At 36.5% G+C, this 17,160-nt stretch overlaps 2 protein-coding genes across 3 annotated transcripts; one reads left to right on the plus strand and one right to left on the minus strand.

The window, feature by feature from the left end:
* Positions 1 to 4,448: 4,448 nt before the first annotated feature.
* On the plus strand, positions 4,449 to 9,388 carry LOC135608980 (chromatin remodeling protein EBS-like). 2 transcript variants are annotated; one of them, XM_065102068.1, is made up of 5 exons: positions 4,449 to 4,659; positions 4,804 to 5,146; positions 5,237 to 5,305; positions 7,884 to 8,022; positions 9,216 to 9,388. In XM_065102068.1, the coding sequence occupies exons 1-5, from the start codon at positions 4,587 to 4,589 to the stop codon at positions 9,240 to 9,242; spliced, it is 651 nt and encodes a 216-aa protein (XP_064958140.1). In that variant the 5' UTR covers positions 4,449 to 4,586; the 3' UTR covers positions 9,243 to 9,388. The 2 variants fall into 2 exon arrangements, with proteins under 2 accessions (XP_064958140.1, XP_064958141.1); XM_065102069.1 differs by having other exon boundaries at positions 4,530 to 4,659; positions 4,793 to 5,146.
* A 583-nt stretch (positions 9,389 to 9,971) lies between these two features.
* On the minus strand, positions 9,972 to 16,838 carry LOC103981188 (ubiquinol oxidase 4, chloroplastic/chromoplastic). The gene is made up of 9 exons (XM_009397821.3): positions 16,518 to 16,838; positions 15,816 to 15,990; positions 15,050 to 15,143; positions 14,803 to 14,918; positions 13,568 to 13,676; positions 12,623 to 12,691; positions 10,684 to 10,755; positions 10,533 to 10,580; positions 9,972 to 10,407 (listed from the first exon to the last, which is right to left on the minus strand). Exons 1-9 carry the CDS (start codon positions 16,676 to 16,678, stop codon positions 10,196 to 10,198), a joined length of 1,056 nt encoding a protein of 351 aa, XP_009396096.2. The 5' UTR covers positions 16,679 to 16,838; the 3' UTR covers positions 9,972 to 10,195.
* Between the last annotated feature and the right edge of the window lie 322 nt (positions 16,839 to 17,160).

The following is a 17,160-nucleotide window of genomic DNA, read 5'->3' on the forward strand; positions in this document are numbered from 1 at the left end:
AGGTAGCACTAACATGATTCCCTTGCTTCTCAGCTCTCATATGCTAGTCCTCATTGGAAACTTTATCATCATATGGTAAGTCAACACTATCGCCCTCAATCTATTCAATGTGAGTTGACCTATGATCGTATTGTATGTCGAGGGGATATCTACCACTATAAACTTACTCAATATTTTTTTGAAGTAGAACTCGTCTCTGAATGTAACATGCAAGTTCATAGTCATAAGAGAGGAGATGGAATCACCAATGAATCTCATCAATGAATAAGTTAAGGTCATTAGATAATAGCTCTAAGTTTTTAGAAAACATCAAAGTAAATGATGTCGGTAGAGATATCTATATCGATTATGACCCTTTTCACCCGATTCACACCAGTGTGCATAGGATTATCCGAGATGCCTCCACGGTAGAAACATCAAGCTTTTGAAATAGTCATCCATGATGTCACTTATATAAAGACTGATGTTAAGAGAGGTTTTCTGAGCTAGTCTCTTCGATGTCTAAATTAGTAACCAGTGATAAAAAAGTGATGATTGACTATGTTAAAAGTGAGCTTTTATGCATGATAGTGAAGGAACAATATTTTTTATGAAATATTTTTCGAGGAAGCGGTCTTTAAATGCATCTAACAATTTCAATTTGATTTTTTATCTATATAGACGACAAGAGCAAAACAACTCACTTTTTATCCATATAGGCTACAAGAGCAAAACAACTTATAATTATCTTAGACAATGTTCATACGAGTAGACTAATTGAGAGTAGCTTTTATCTTTTTTCGACCTACACGTTATGTGGAGGACATATGTTGGATGATAACTGATCGATAATATCCTTTTTATCAAATAGTATATGATCTTGATTAATATGATATGATTGACTTTTATAATTAGTCCAAATAATATTTTGAGAGAATATCGATTAGACTTTTTATTTTCAGTTTTTAGTGAATGTTGACTTAGTTCGTGAGGGACGGGATACTTTTGATTGGATATAAATATTTGTATTAAATATAATATTTAATAACATCATACTTGGTGTTTTAATAACATGAAGCCAAAGATTACCAAACAATAGAGAAATAACGATCAATTCATTTGACTTATGGGACAAATTGAAAGGTCTCCATAATTTTATATAATTTTATAATATTGACATTCCAAAAAGGTATAAATATATATCTTATAAATTTGGAACTAGAAAAATCATATAATAAATAATAATAACAATTAATTGCCTCAAAATAAAATAAAGAGTTGGATATATTAATAAACTTAAGTTTTATATATATATATATATATATATATATATATATATATATATATATATATATATATATATATATATATATATATATATATATATCGTAGACGCCGATGAACTGGAACGCGGTGCGGGCGGTGGGCGACGGCGTGCTGATGCGGCCGGCGGAGTTATACAAGATGCCGTACATGGCGCGAGGTGGAGGTAGTACCGCCCGCAGGTGCCACGGGGCCGCGAGCTCATCCTCTCCGACCACTACGACGGCAGAGTAGAGCGTCCGCACCATCGAGAGCAAAGTGCGTCGTCCACATCCGCAACGAGAATGACGGCCTCGATCTCGCTGGCGTCCGGGACTTCTTCTGCCGGTTCGAGTGCATCACCGCCGCCGCCGGCTTCACCACGACGTCGTCCGCAGGTGACGACCGATCGCCCTCCATTTTCCTATCTTAAGCTCTTTTGGTTTCATCCACATGGAATCGATCGTGTAAATCCGTCACCCTGTCTTGGATGAAGGTACCACAAATGCAAGATGTCGAACAACCCCGATGTCGCCATGGTCAAGTGCAATGGATTCAGGGACTGGTAAATGTCACTTGCCCTCTTCTCTTCTGCCTCTTTTATTTCCCTGTCATCTGTTCAATACAAAACAATTAATTTTCACGATGACGATGCAAACATAGAACAAAATAGAAGAAGAGGGAATTGTGGTCAGTAGAAGATGAACAGTAAAAGAATTGGTAGTTTTGGATCTTCAGAGGAAAAAAAAGTGATGAATTCCTCTTCATTTATGTCAATCTTTGTTTCTTTTTAGTCATTTGATCCCCAGCCTTATGCATTATAATTTATTGCTCATTTTTCATATAGGATGATATTTGTTATATATATCTTCACATATGCAGACTATACAAATGACATATGTTGCTATGTACATGCATCCATATCACAGGAACACAACAGGGCTATAACAATCATATTAGTTTACCAGGGCATCAAACATGGCTAAACCACCTAAGCCATGTTAACATGCACAAATGAGCTAAGCCAAAATCAACCTTAATCAAAAGCAAAGCAAAGCAAAGCAAACAAAGTAATTCAATAAAACAAATGGTAGATTCTGCATACCAGTTTGGATGATGATTTCTTGACTGAAGATCATGGTACACTAGTTTAATCGGATCCGATATGATTGGATTTGATCACTTGACTGAAAAATAAGAGTCCAAATATAAATGTAAGTAATTGATCAATAAAAAGAATGTATTCAGTGCATTAGAACCCACAAATTTGAGATTTGTGGAGGGTCAATATCACAACGAGATGTTTGTATGACTTAAACCCTAGTCTCCAAGTTATAAAGGAGAAACCTTATTGTTTACATAGGCAAAAATCTCCATCCCAAAATTGTCCCTTCCTTGATCATCTAGCCTCATTGAAAAATCTAGCTCCAGTAATTTCATACAAGTAATTTCCTTTTCTAACTTGAAAATATTGCTAAAGCACATACCAAACAACATTAAATATGCTCTGGTAGATTATTCATATGGGATGAAGAAAATCAATATTGTCGATTTTGTGCGGGTCGAAGATGATATTATATATATATATTAGGTACTGATGGAGTAGGGTTTTGGGGTGATAGAGCATGAATAGTTTGAGATTAAACCTGAACTTTTGATCTCTCTCTAGTTTGAATATCTTTTGTACATACAAACATTATCATGTTTACTTTCTGTAATAGGCTTAAATTAGTTATTCAATTTCTTAGGTGATTTTTATGAAAACTGGCACCTTAGATTAGTCATAAAGCAATCTGTGCTTGATGACAGCAACCTTCAAAAGATGGATGGCAAGCAAAGGATGAAAGTTTCCCTTCTCACAGTATCTCTGTTCTTTTTTCTCTTGTGGTGCCATCTCTATTTGCTTAATGTTAATGTTACTAAGAAATCACATGCCTCATCAACTATAAATCACATGTCAAGCAGAATCCTCTGTCTTCACTGTCGAGCATAGTCTTGATTGATAATAAATTTAACTTTTACTTTCCAACTCAATCTGGTTCTTCTAAACCATTAAGTTTACAATGATGTGTTAAAAGTTACTGTATAGAAGAGATCTCATATCTCTTGATATGATCATCATATATTTTTCTTGATTTCTATCAAATAAGATGAATATGTCTTCATTTCTTAGTTTTTGAGATTCATTAGATTCTCTTTCACCTTATAAATTAAGTTATGATGAGGCATGTGATTTCTTAATATTAACAAAGTTTTTCTTAGTCGATAACCTTCCAAGTGCTGGTTTCATCCATCTTTTATTGGAAGGCTTCTTTTGCTCAGATTGGTCCTCTTGAGTTGATGCCCAGAGATCTCCACAATGCTTTTCCTGTATCAACTTCTATCCTCATGCAAAAAAAAGTGATGTCATGATCCAGGTAAAGACAACTTTTGCTGTTGCTGAACATTCTTTGATGGATTAAACTGCATGGCTATAACATGCTGGAACATGAGCTGGATCGAAAACTTTCTTTTATGTTTTGCATGTCATGATGGCATGGAATATTCACGAGTCAATTGAAGAAGAGTTGGTCATTATTTGTGAGAAATGTCTGCATCCGGCAGGAACTTTTTGGGTGTGGTATGAGATGCATACCGGAAGCTTTGCTTGCTGCAGTTTTCTTTTGCGGATTCTAATGGGTTTTTCTGATGTCATTACAGTTTCGGAGACACCACGAGATCATCACTCGTGACTGTGTTTGGGATTTACTGTTCCTGGTGCAGGAAGCTTGCTAGTTCCGGCAACCAGAGCGACGGCGGAAGTCACGGCTGCCCCGGGAACACATTGGCGTCTTCCCAGCGTCGTCGGCGCGGCCGACGTGGGAGTGCTACGCATGAGATTCGAGGCGTGAGTCGTGGCCCAAGTCGCGACACGTGGGAGCAGGATGTGTCAGATTGGATGGATGGATGGATGGACATGCATGCCATGGCGCATCGATGCCGCTGCAGCGTATCCAATGGGGTTGTCCTCCACCTCTGACAACCACCCGTCGCTTGTCGGAATACAGTAGCGCGCGAGCGCGAGCGCGCGCACTGCAGCTGGCCTCCTCCCCACCCACCAACTTCGCTGCTCCATGAAAACCTCTTTCCTCCTCTTTTACCTCGTTCCAACACAAAGTAAACTTGCATTTAAATCTCGCCTTCCGAAACCAATGTAGCATCTTTGAGCGAGAAGGTCAAATCCACTGCCCCCCTCACCTTCCGAAACTGTCGCCAGCATCTTTGTTCAGGAGCGCGGGAGATCCAGAAGCTGCCCAAACCGTGGAATGGCCAAGACGAAGCCCGGCAAGAAGGAACTCGATTCCTACACCATCAAGGGCGCCAACAAGGTCGTTAGAGGTACTAATACTCGATTTGTGTCGCCAAAAGTTCGTCTTTTCTTTTTCCTTTCTTCTTTCTTTATTCCGATGGTGTGATCGCGGAGGAAGAAATGGTGATGATGTCTTTTGGATGGGATGGGATGGGACGGGAGGGCGGGTGCAGTGGGCGACTGTGTGCTGATGCGGCCGTCGGACGCGGAGAAGCCACCGTACGTGGCGCGGGTGGAGCGGATCGAGGCGGACCACCGCGGCAGCGCGCGGGTGCGGGTCCGGTGGTACTACCGCCCCGAGGAATCCGCTGGCGGCCGCCGCCAGTTCCACGGGGCCAAGGAGCTCTTCCTCTCGGACCACTACGACGTGCAGAGCGCCCGCACCATCGAGGGTACGTGCGTCGTCCACTCCTTCAAGAGCTACACCAAGCTCGAGGACGTCGGCCCCGAGGACTACTTCTGCCGGTTCGAGTACAAGGCCGCCACCGGCGGCTTCACCCCCGACCGCGTCGCTGTGTACCGCCCCCCTTTCCCCTCTTTTCATTCCTCTTCTTCCTCTTTCTTCCATGGACTTCTACATGATCTTCTTATGCTTTTGGACTGAAGGTATTGCAAGTGCGAGATGCCATACAACCCGGACGATCTCATGGTCCAGTGCGAGGGATGCAAGGACTGGTACATCTCCCTAGAATTCCATTCTTAATGCTCCTCTCCCTCTTTGTCTGTAACTTGCTCAGTACCAAAGTAATAACCTGGTCATCAACGATATCAACTTTGCTCGTTTACCATTATTACCTGCGTCTTTGCTACATTTTCAAGCTTTACCAAAGTTAAACCCTTGTCCTCTTGACTGCGCACAGAGTCTCCTGCCATGTATGACATCGTTCATAAGTATTCGTGCAGCAATTTATTATGTGACTTCTAAAGCTCTTAGAAGTTGCACCAGGCCATCCAAACATGTGAAAATTTTGGATTTTTCCCATATTTGTAGAGTTTGCCCTATTTAGTACATATGTTCAAGTAATTCCAATCTTATTCTACTTCTTGCAAAAAGGCCTTTTCTTTTCTTGGCCTGTGGTTATCTATGATGGCAATACTCTGGGATTCTTATAATAAAACCAATAATTCACACATAAAAAGCCTCACTACGCCATCTATTATTTCTAGGTGATACGCAATCTGCAACTGAGCTTTTTGACTGTTGTTTTATGCCTTTGTGGTATAGTCCTTGGGTAGGATGGCTGCAAGCTTTCCCTTTTCTTTTAGTAGTTTGAGGTCCTATTTAAGTAATATTTTATGGCCTACATGCCCTACCTACTTTGCTCATCCAAGCAAACCTTGATATCATACGTGTGCATATATTACTGCTAAATTGCATTTCGTGGATTTAAGAGAGCTCTCCTGTCTTATTTGATGCGAATTTTAGTTTATTTCTTTCCCATAGTACATGGGATTTATAAGTTCTTTTGTACTGTTATTTTCTTGTTGTATTGTATTACACATCTTGCATAATCTACACCTGCTCAATAATAGACTCCTGATTGATCATGAAGCAAGGGATTTTGTTACTTATCAATTGGGTTAATATATTGGAAAAATTTTCATGTACGAGATGAACATTGAGACGTATTAGAGATTAGTCCCATGTTATTAAGGATTGAAAAAGTTGAATAACATCTATTGAGCTTAAAGACTCATTGGTTGATCACAATAGATGTTGGAGACAAATAGAAGTTCAGTGTTTGTGCAGTGTTGTTCGCATTGAATGATATGCTGCGACTTCTACGATGTATTTACTTTTGACTTTTTGTTACTCTTTGTGGCATGAGGAAAGATTTATTGTACAGGCCATGACCCTGCTTTATTTAACTTTTTTTGGGTGTTGTGACATTTTGTTTGTTCGGGACAGATTTGTAACATTGCTCACTTAGATTAGTTTCTTTCGCACTCCATATATTCTTTGAAGATAAAACCAGGTGGCTGTTTTGTCATGTTTGTTTCCCAAAGTATATCATGGGATGCTACAAATTTTGGATAGGAAGCATGACTTGTTTAGTTATGTCTTGCCTTACATTTCTCATTTCATTCTTGTATGAGGATCATGTACTTATTTGTGGTTGAGATTAGTAATATTCATGCTTTAAGAAGTCGCTAATTAATTGATATTTATTTGTATGCTCAAAAATTGGGTGGGCAAAAATATTTGAGTGGTTCGCTCTTGTATATAGCCATTAAATTTTTTGACCAACAAAAAATGGATGCTCAATGAATTTAAGTGCTTATGATTAACCTTGTAATGTGTAAGTATGGTGTACAAGTCATGCTATGTTTTCCAATCCTGTTCAAAGGTAAGTAGAAGAAAGAGTAGTATGAGTGTATGACATTATTTATATGTTTGAAATTTTGATTCTTTTTCTTCTCTGTGTCAACATACTGTATCTTTTGTAAACTGTAGTCCTCTGACCTGGTGATTGGGCCTAGTTAGGAATCTTATGATACTTATCCATCAACAATTAGAATGTCTCTTTTATTGTAACCCTGTGACTGGTGTATCTCTCTTAAACTCTCTCATTAACATTTTTGTCATTTTATGGTGGATATCATGTGCAAAAATTATCTTGGGATTCTTCACTCAAAGTATTAGCAATGCCTAAAAGTGAGTTTTTAGTCAAGTTGGGAGTGATGAGGTCATATTTTTCTTGAAGAGTAATGAAGTCTCTCTTCAGCAGAGTAATAAGTTCAATATGAAGTTTTAGAAGAGATAAAGCTATAAGATAGTTTTGAATTTTGTCTGATAATATAGAAAACCCAATTTGATTAAATAGATGATGCTTTTTTCAGTAATTAGATGTTTCAGTGCATGTAAATCTATTAGGGAAAATTTTTGGTATCTAATTGCTATACTTTTGGGATCTTCTTGTTATGCTCATGGGTTGTCTTCTGCTTCATCAAACTCTGCTTTTGTATGTGGTGTACAATAGCCTCATTGGCCATTTTAGTTGATGATTTTGTTACGGTTGCTCTTGTTTAATTTCTACTTGAGATCCTCATATTTGGTATGAAATTTTGTATTTCTTGCATGCACACCCAAATTCATAAAACATACTCGTTCAAAATTTTTCTATGTATTATTGCAAGAACTCTTTTGAAGAGATGTTCTATTCATATAGCGATTTTTCTTTCTTACGGTACAATCTCTGTTTGCTTAAATTAGTCAGCATGTATTGTCTTATGTGCATCCTTACAAGTGCAGGTTTCATCCAACTTGTATGGGTATGACGATTGAACAAGCAAAAAAGTTGGAACACTTTATCTGCTCTGATTGTTCAGCTGAAGATGCTGCTGAGAAATCTTTGAAACCTTTTCCTGTATCACCAGATTCTGAACTTAAGGTGAGAAAATGGCTTTAGCTCTCATGATGTTTCCTTAAATGTATTATCTTAAGAAAAAGGAAAATATCCAATTTAAGAATCGTTCTTTTTATCTTTTGTTGAAAAGTACTTAATTGGAGTTGTTGGTTATGTTATTCTTGATAGAGCTTTGCCGAGGTTGTTCTTGTATTTATTTGATGTCCAGTCATACATCGATCAAAATGAATGTGGATGCATCTAATGTTCTTGTATTTAATTTCATTTGATGCATAGCTATAGTCTGATCTAGATAGATACCAATGCATCTGGACTGAAGTTTCCATTTTCACAAATCAGAGATCAAGAAGATTTGAGTACTGCTCATTCTTTTTCCCCAAAAATCATGAACATGAATTTGCTTTCCTTGGCATGTTGCATTTCATAAATCAGAGATCAAGAAGGAACATGTTATTGATTACACATCATAGTATTGATTGTCAGTGTAAGGAACGTGCTAAGGGCTTTCCTTAGCATGTTGCATTTCATAAATCAGAGATCAAGAATTATGTTCATTAGTTCCTTCTTATACAATGTTGCATTCCATTAATCAGAGATCAAGAATTAGCATGTTGCTTTCCTTAGTATGTTGCATTTTCCCTTGAAGTGTATGCTTGGTTTGAGGAAAGCTGTTTGAACATAATTTCCTTCATATCATCTCGATACTTTTCTCAAGATTTTGTGCTAATCTATAATCTTTTCAACTATTTGATGTTAAACACCACGAGAAATTGATTTCTTATACATCTCTCTCTGTCTCTCTAGTGCCCCTGAGAACATCATGGGAGAGAAAGATGTTTTAAGTAGTGCTTTACTTTTTAGTTGATTCTCTATGTTTGGCCGGTGTATGCTGTGTAATATGTGAATGACATCCATGTGTGATATATTCAGCAAGACCATGTCCATCAAGCGGAGCCATCATCAAGCATGCTTAGCAATTGTACAACCTTTAAAGCTAGCTACACTTGAAATATTCATAGAAGGTCAAAAGAAAGAAAGGGTATTCAACCAAACAAAACTGATAACCTTCATGCTTTCTCTTTTCACTGCCTAGTCTGATATCCTAAAGAATGTTTAAGGCCTTTTAGAATCTGAACTGCCTTTGTCACTATTGCCTCGAATTCGCATCAATAATTCCTATATTTAAATTCCTGATGCTTCATGTTTTGATTGGGCAGGTTGAAGCCAAGAGGCGCAAGAAGTAATTGTCGATTACGGAAGTGGCTCATGGAAGGTTTCACTAATATGAAATTGTAGTCCTGGATCTGCTTGCACAGTGGGAGTCAGTTCTCTAACTTGTTCGTCTAGTTTGGTAACACATTGGTTCTTCTTTGGCTAATTGGATGATTTGTGCTCTCTGCCTGTCGTTTGTGCAATCACTTGTTCAATTGCACTATTCTTTTTGAACCCAAAGAAGGGCTGTGTGTGACTACCATCTTGTTTTGCTTGTATGATCCCCACACACTAGTTGGTTCGACCCCTAGTGTTAATTGAATTGCTTCTGCTTGGTTTCTTCTGAGCTAGAATTAGATCTCTGGTATCATGGACTGGATTCTTTTTCTGCACTCTCTCTAGTTTAGTGTAGTGATTCTTTTGTCTTTTAATTAGCAGAAATCTCCATTACATCAAATGGATTGCTTTTGCTTGGTTTGGTCTGAGCTAGAATTAGTTCTCTTGGATCATGGACTGTTGGATTCTTTCTCTGTGTTCTCTTTAGTGTAGTGTTTTCTTTTTAGTTAGAAGAAAATTCCATTACATCAAATGGATTGCTACTCTTTTTCTGCTCTCTTTAGTGTGGCTTTTTTTTCTTTTTTTTAAAGAAGAAAGTTCCATCTTTTCTCTATTTTTTTTTTAAATTAGAAAGAACAATACTGGAGAAAACAAAGGCTTCTCAAACATAGCTTTATGCAATAGAATCAGAATCAGATCAATACTTAAGAATAGGCATAAGCCCAAAGTACCCAAAGGCATTATTATATCCTGGTTTGTACTAAAACTTCATTGGCCAAATACAAATTATAGACTGCATGTGAAGAAAGCTGAGCTGCAACGCTTGTTTTCATTATGCTTTACACAAGTTAAGACATCCATGGAGAACAGCAGATGGCTTCATTTAACACCATATTTTACTATATTAAACCTATACACATCAAAATTTTTATGGTCTCCTTGATGTCAAGGACTTCGTAACACAATCCACGATACCTTCACAGCCGGCTTCCTCCGAGACCGCGCATTCAGAAGCATCCTCCATAGGTTTCGGATCCGAGTGAGGGGAGCGCAGATTTCCATGGGTTTGGCAGGTTGCCATCGTTTTGCAATGCTCGGCCTCATCGTCACGAATGTTCATGAAAACATCATAAAGATTTTCTGGATAGAAAACAATGTGTTATAGAGCTGTTTACAGCAAGTAGATTGCAACTAAATAGGAAAGTAATACGATGATCAAGAAAATTAAAGATCACTAGTACATGGAAGCAGTCGAGGAAACATACCTATCCTCGGCCTCCTAGATTTAGGAGTTCTAGCAGTTTGGAATTCGTCTGGAAATTTGAATAGTTAAAAATAAAATTATTTCAGGTCAAATTCTAGAAATAAACATTAATGTTTAACTAACTGTAGGTAATAAGTCTCCAAGAAACTTACCAAACAAGTACAAATCCTCATTCATGTAGTAATTGATAGCTGCCTCTGGGGCAGGGAACTTCTTTAACTCTTCTGCATCAAGAGAATAAATAGAAAAAATTGTAAGGAATCGGAAAAATCATATAGAATTAAAGAAATAATTTGGAATTCTAAAAAACCAACTAATACATATTTTAAAGTCTACATGATATGTGTATACTATGATCCATTGTGATCTTTTTTTTTTTGTCATCAATTCTTATAAACTAGACAGTTATAAGACTCAGAAATGAGAGGCCAATAATCAACTAGTGCTTCTTTCATCGAGAAACTAGGCTTTTCGAGCCAATAAAATGATCCAGTCCACAGTAATATTTATCCAAAATCTGAACAAAGCATACTCATAAATGTTTCTTTTCAAATTAACCATGCACATTATGGACGACGGCTCAGCATTCTATTGTGTTGCAACAGATAAAAAAGAACCAAAAATGAAAAAGGTCTGAAATAATTTCTGAAACATAATAACTATGTGATGCTACTAATTGCAACATAAAGGTTCTAAGATCACCTGTCATTCTACTAATATGGGACAAATGCAGTTATATCAATGAGATACCTACTCCTAACCATGAGCTAAATTCTGAAGCATGTCGTGATCTTTATCACAGTGTCCATCATGTTGACACATTATCAGCACTTAGCATAGTGTATATTGTTGTCGTGCCATTTAATATAAAACTACTATTTTCATAATCTTATTTTAGAAGAATAAATAAGGAAATTATTTAATGCAAAAATGACCTCTCTGTTTGCAGAGTACAGTCACTTCTCAGATCCTGCATTGGTTTCTTTTAAATTCTGTTTGGTGCATGGCTTTCACAAGCATAAATCAACTCGATCCTGTTTCATACTTCTTACTCCTTGATTTGCAAACATGAAAGCATGCACACCCCTCACAAGATATTAGACAGACTGTCATGCGCATTATAAGCTTAATTCTTGATCATGACTACACCATTTGCAACGAGTAAAAGCATCGCGCTCAATCATTCACAAACATGTTACAAAAAGAGACCTACAGAATTAATATTGAAAATAACGAATGAAAAGAGTCCCTATGATCAAGAACAGAATTTGCTAAAACAAAGAAAGAAATTGTTCAGCATGTATAAATTGTTTGCATGTTTGTATTCTTAGCCAATTCTCCATGCTTTCAACTAGTACAAAAATCATCATCAGACTTATGCACCTTCGCTGACATGGAAGTAGAAAAAAATGCTAAATTCTAATCAAGTATTTCACTATCATGTCCTTAATGTATTCTTCATTTGGTGCCAAGGAATTGGAGGATTCATCTTTCCAGTGGCAATGTGATCAAGACCAGTTTGCCTGTGTAGTGATGTTTTGCCTTAAAATTCCTCTCCTGCAAGAGGACTCGTCTTCCAAGTAACATTTAACTTTCACCAACCTTAACATATAAGTCACCAAACTTCTCAATTCTATTGCAGATCATAGAACTTAAAGAACAGAGAAAGTCTCCCATTCATCTCCAAAGCCTCAGATTTCTAGGTTGTCCAAGCAAGCCACCTTACATTTTCTGAACATCTCCAAATCTTTTCACCTGTGACATTAATCCTTAAAGCAATGTATCCTATACGTACAAACAAGGGCCTTTCATAATCAACAAATTGTGATAGAATTAATGGAATGGTGAAAAAATTGTGTAAAATGAGCACTTTGCATCAAATGTGTAATTGATTAATACAAACAAAAACAATAACTTTCTATAATTTCCAATAATTGAAATGATCCTCCAACCATGTACAATAGCAATGAGAAAACTCACTGTTAGAAGGATCATATAGTTAAACTATTTTTAGCTTTGGTTTAACTATACTTTTTTTTTTCTGTCAGTAACTTTCTGTAAAGAAATGAAATAGGAAGACAAAGCATGCACCTTCATGGAGCTTTATAAACTTGTCATAAGTTGAGTATGCATGTCGCTCAACACATTCTGAAAAATGGTCTGCAGGAAAACAATAATAAAGTTCAAGTATCAGGAATATCTAATTCATTTAACGAGTATTTTGCTTTTTCTTTTTCTTTGTGACGATCTGGAAAACAAAAGAGAAACTGCTAAGAATGTGATTTGGCTAAAAGAAGTTCAAAAACCAACTTCAAAATGTTATGGTGTTGGATTGTCTTTCAAAAATAATGAATAGATTTTAGAAAACAGTAGTCCTGAAAATTGTAGCTTATACTGTTACCAGAACGTGCAGCATCTTACAAAACTGGTCTCTTATGAACATCACAGTTCGAGATTTAAATTATCAAGAAAATCACTAAATGTGACAAAGTATGCAGAAAATAGTATTGATATAAAAAGATAAATATCATAATAGACCATACAGTTACAAAAGAAAACTGTCTTACCATCTTAAGAGAAGTGGTTGTGGAAGTAGAACGCAAGAAATGAAACTTTAGACAATTATAACTCCTTAGTTCCTAGAGTACAAGATTGCTTTATGTTTCTTTTTTGTGAATTTAGGTTTGAGCCAAAAGTTGTCTTCACGGTAAAATGTTCACAACTTATACTATGAGCTGATAGCACTAATATTAAAAAAATGTATTTCCAAATCCAAATATAGCTTACTGTTTTTCCATTGTTTCCTGATAATTAAATTGAATAATTTCACTGAACAGAACAAATTACAAGTGAAACCATCTCCTGGCACAAGGCCAAGTCCTCAAGACAATCTATAAAACCGAAAAATAATCAGGCAATGCTCTAGCAATATTTTCACAAAATGCTGATCGAACAACCTTATATTTTGGTAACAATCGATCCAATAAAATACCAGACAAACATGCAGGTGAAAGGACAAAATAATGTTGTACTCACATGCCATTCTGGGGCTCATGATGTACATTCCAACTGTCATGAAGTAGTAAAAGAATGCAACAAACTGAGCAAGAAGACGATCTAACCAGAAAGCATTACCCCCTAGTTCCTGCAGAAGAAAAAGCAATAATGCCAAAAAAATTCAGCATGTTAAAGGTAACAATTCAATCATAAAGAAGCTCAACTAGCTAGATGAATCTTAAACTATTACAATCTGTATGTGCACAGAAGATATTCTCAATCAGAAAACATAAAATAAAGAAACTGAGAAGATAAGAATGAGTAATCAAAATAATTCAATATACAGAGTTTCGTGTCACAGAAGGACAAACTTCTTGTTAAAATTCTGTGCATCAAAATGATATTACTATATTTATCTCTGATCAACATCACAGAAGAAAGTACGCCATAAATTAGACATTTAGCTCTGATCAGTGATAATAAATAACACAGATTATGGCCAATACTACATTCATTGGAGAGTAAAGAAATCAAATAGTGTGGCAAACCCCTCGGACAAAACTCCTAACCAAGTGCTCGTTGTGCAATTCATACATTACGAACTTTGAGTGGCAAATATCAGTTTCGTGGTGTAAAATCTAGCAAGTTTCCAAGGAACAGATTTGCTTCATGAGATTTTATGAAGAATTAACAGTGATATAATACTGTGATTTGGCCTATCAACATAGATTCTTGAAACTACAGAAGCAACTTTCTATCGAGAGATACAAGTGCTTGTAGCCTAAATATCTTCATGAGATAATGTCTTATTCCCTTTCATTAACATAAATAATGATGAACTAATACCCTAATTTACACCATTTATTACCACAATTTCAAAAATGTAAGCTAAATGCAAACACAATTAGCACAACGCAGCAAAACATGGCAAGATATGATGGCACTTAGATCCAAGGGAGGATGTGGCCCTTGATAATCCATAAATCTGACCTCTCACTGATAATATTCCAATAAGTCCAAGCTTTCTCAAATATAGTTACAGTAGAATCAAAAGGAGACCAAAGAAGACTTAATCAGAAGCTGCAATTGATTCTGTGATGACATTTAACGAAGCACACGGTAGCTCCCATTGAGATATCATCAGAACTTGTGGAAGAAGAGTAAGTATGCACAAAGTTGTTTAATTTTCACAAGACTTCTAGAACATCCATGAACAAGGGGAAGAAGGCTAAAATTCATGTAACACAGTATAAATATAACAGGAAAAGTTGTACCTCCATGATAAGTAGATGGTGAAACTCATTCCAGCTTTGAGCAAAATGTACTTTCAGATAATCAGATCTTCTCCACCAACCAAAGCTCTCATACATGTGCAATACAGATATAAAAGCTAACAGATAATTTGAGTTAATAACTGTGAGTGGAATGCAAAACCAATTGATGCTTATAGCTCACAATAAGGCAAAAGGTAGTATGATAGACTGTAAGGTTCAAATCTGCAAAATAAATCAGAAAACTCACCGAAGTAGGGGACTCTAGCTATGGTTTCCAAGACAAAGAATCGTGCATAGTGACGATCATGGTAAAATGTATCAAGTATCCTGATTGTTGTATCCTACAGAAATTAACACATTATGTGTTAGCTAATTAACCCATAGAAAATAATGATATGCGTAGCTCTAACCGAAATGTGATAGAACACTAATTAGGCAAGAATAACCATCATATAACATAAATTTTTTTTATTCTTATTCCAATTTCTGTTAATTATTTAAAAAGAAGAAAAATTAAGCATATCTTCTCCACAAATTACTAAGAAGAGTCGGTCCTGCTGGAAAGAATTTGTGAGGAAACAAACTTTCAGAAAAGAATTGCAGTTTGTGATATTACTGACCACTGATACTATCAATCTGGCTGTGATCAGATCTTATAAATAGCGATTTTTGAAAATTGTCAGTAACACGAAAATAAAAGGATTTGACCATTAGAGAATGATCCAACCTAAGAGAACAACAATTACTATCAAATTGATTTAACACTGACATCTGTTAGAATGTGAAATTGTTACTGCTCGAGAATCATGAGAAAAATTTTCATCAGAATACTCATATTCTACTACTTGAACTGGATTCCTTGTGCTATATTAAACAATGAAATAGACTCCAACAAACCAGTGATCAAAAGCACAATAAAACAAACTGGTACCAGATTATGTGGTAGCAAACTTCATCTAACGATAAGCTATCTGACTAACGGAGCAAATTTCATAAGAAATAAGAAAACTTACGGTTAGAAAAATATTAATGGTCTGCTCAAGCTTAACATTCCATGGTGCCACAACAGAAGCTTCACCGGTTGACGAACTGGTACCAGCAGCTCCCGTCTTCACAGGGAAAGCCTCCTCCACGGTCACCTTTTCATCTTTCTCTTGCAAAGTCGTGGCCTTTACCTGATGCAACCTCCTATACAGAAAACACAAGCGTTCTTCTTCTAAGGCCTTATTGCATGATAGAATCAAAGCTTTCGGCCATGTATGAGTGGAAACAAATACAAAAGTACACAAAACCAACATCCAAACCAGAAATTAGAAATCAACATGTAACGAATCTTTTTTTGTCCCTCGGTAGTACTTGAACGAAATTATTGTGATCATCCATCCTGAACCATATCTTATTACAATAAAAGATCGAAATATTTTGCTAAAAAGATATAGATAAACAATATGGATTATCACGGACCAGAAATTTAAACTTTAAAGAGCAGATTGCAGAAACGAATGAACAAAAGGTGCCAATTTAAAACATCCAAAAGAAGTACAACGAAACCATAGCTTGATTTGGTAGTGATTGGCGCCTACCTTTCAAACCTTACCAAAAAATCGTCTTAATTCAAACAAAATGCTTAATTTTCACGGCAAAAGAATCCCAAAGTTTGGGCTTTTCCTCAGAATCAATTAAAACTTCCCCAAAGAAAAGAAAGAGAAAGATACCTAGAAAAATATCCACGACTATAACGAACGGAAGCAGAACCGGACCCGGAGAGGGGGTTAGAGACGAAAGCTGAGGCGGTGGAGGGCGGGATGCTTCTTGTAATCTTTGGAGCGGGAGCAGAGGCGAAGAAGGAAGGAGAGGAGAGCGCCGCGGCGGCCATAGGCTTCCACCTCGACAACCGCCCCAGAAAATCGCTTCCTCACTTCTCCTCCTTTTCCTCCTTGTCGGTATCGAACGGAGAGCACTTCCAAGTCCAATTTGGCTTTCCCACGAGCGCTTACCGCATCGTTCGCTCGACTTCGAACACCGTGGATCACAAGAGACAAAGAAAGAGGAGATAGAACCGAAGAGGGACTTGTCACAAGTAAAATGGCATCTATATCCCTCTGCATTTTAATACATCACATATATTTATTTATATATGCCTTCAAATCTTAGAAATATATAAATTAATTTTCATTCATCAAATTATATATATATATATATATATATATATATATATATATATATATTTAAAAGACATCCTCGGCCAATAACTTTGAGCTAATTACATGTAATTAGCGAATAATATTTCAATCTTTATATTTTTAAAAATTATATTAGATCTTTATACTTCAAATATTTAATATTATTTCTCCTTAT

Source organism: Musa acuminata, chromosome BXJ2-4 (genome assembly GCF_036884655.1).
Source record: "Musa acuminata AAA Group cultivar baxijiao chromosome BXJ2-4, Cavendish_Baxijiao_AAA, whole genome shotgun sequence".
Lineage (NCBI taxonomy): Eukaryota > Viridiplantae > Streptophyta > Magnoliopsida > Zingiberales > Musaceae > Musa > Musa acuminata.

Excerpts from the sequence above, each read along its gene's own strand:
- LOC135608980 (XM_065102068.1), top strand. The coding sequence starts at position 4,587 with ATGGCCAAGACGAAGCCCGGCAAGAAGGAACTCGATTCCTACACCATC. Across the intron at positions 5,147-5,236 it reads ACCCCCGACCGCGTCGCTGT|GTATTGCAAGTGCGAGATGC; the intron begins GTACCGCCCCCC and ends TTTGGACTGAAG. Across the intron at positions 5,306-7,883 it reads TGCGAGGGATGCAAGGACTG|GTTTCATCCAACTTGTATGG; the intron begins GTACATCTCCCT and ends TTACAAGTGCAG.
- LOC103981188 (XM_009397821.3), bottom strand. The coding sequence starts at position 16,678 with ATGGCCGCCGCGGCGCTCTCCTCTCCTTCCTTCTTCGCCTCTGCTCCC. Across the intron at positions 13,677-14,802 it reads ACCATCTACTTATCATGGAG|GAACTAGGGGGTAATGCTTT; the intron begins GTACAACTTTTC and ends TTTCTTCTGCAG. Across the intron at positions 10,581-10,683 it reads TGAGGATTTGTACTTGTTTG|ACGAATTCCAAACTGCTAGA; the intron begins GTAAGTTTCTTG and ends TCAAATTTCCAG.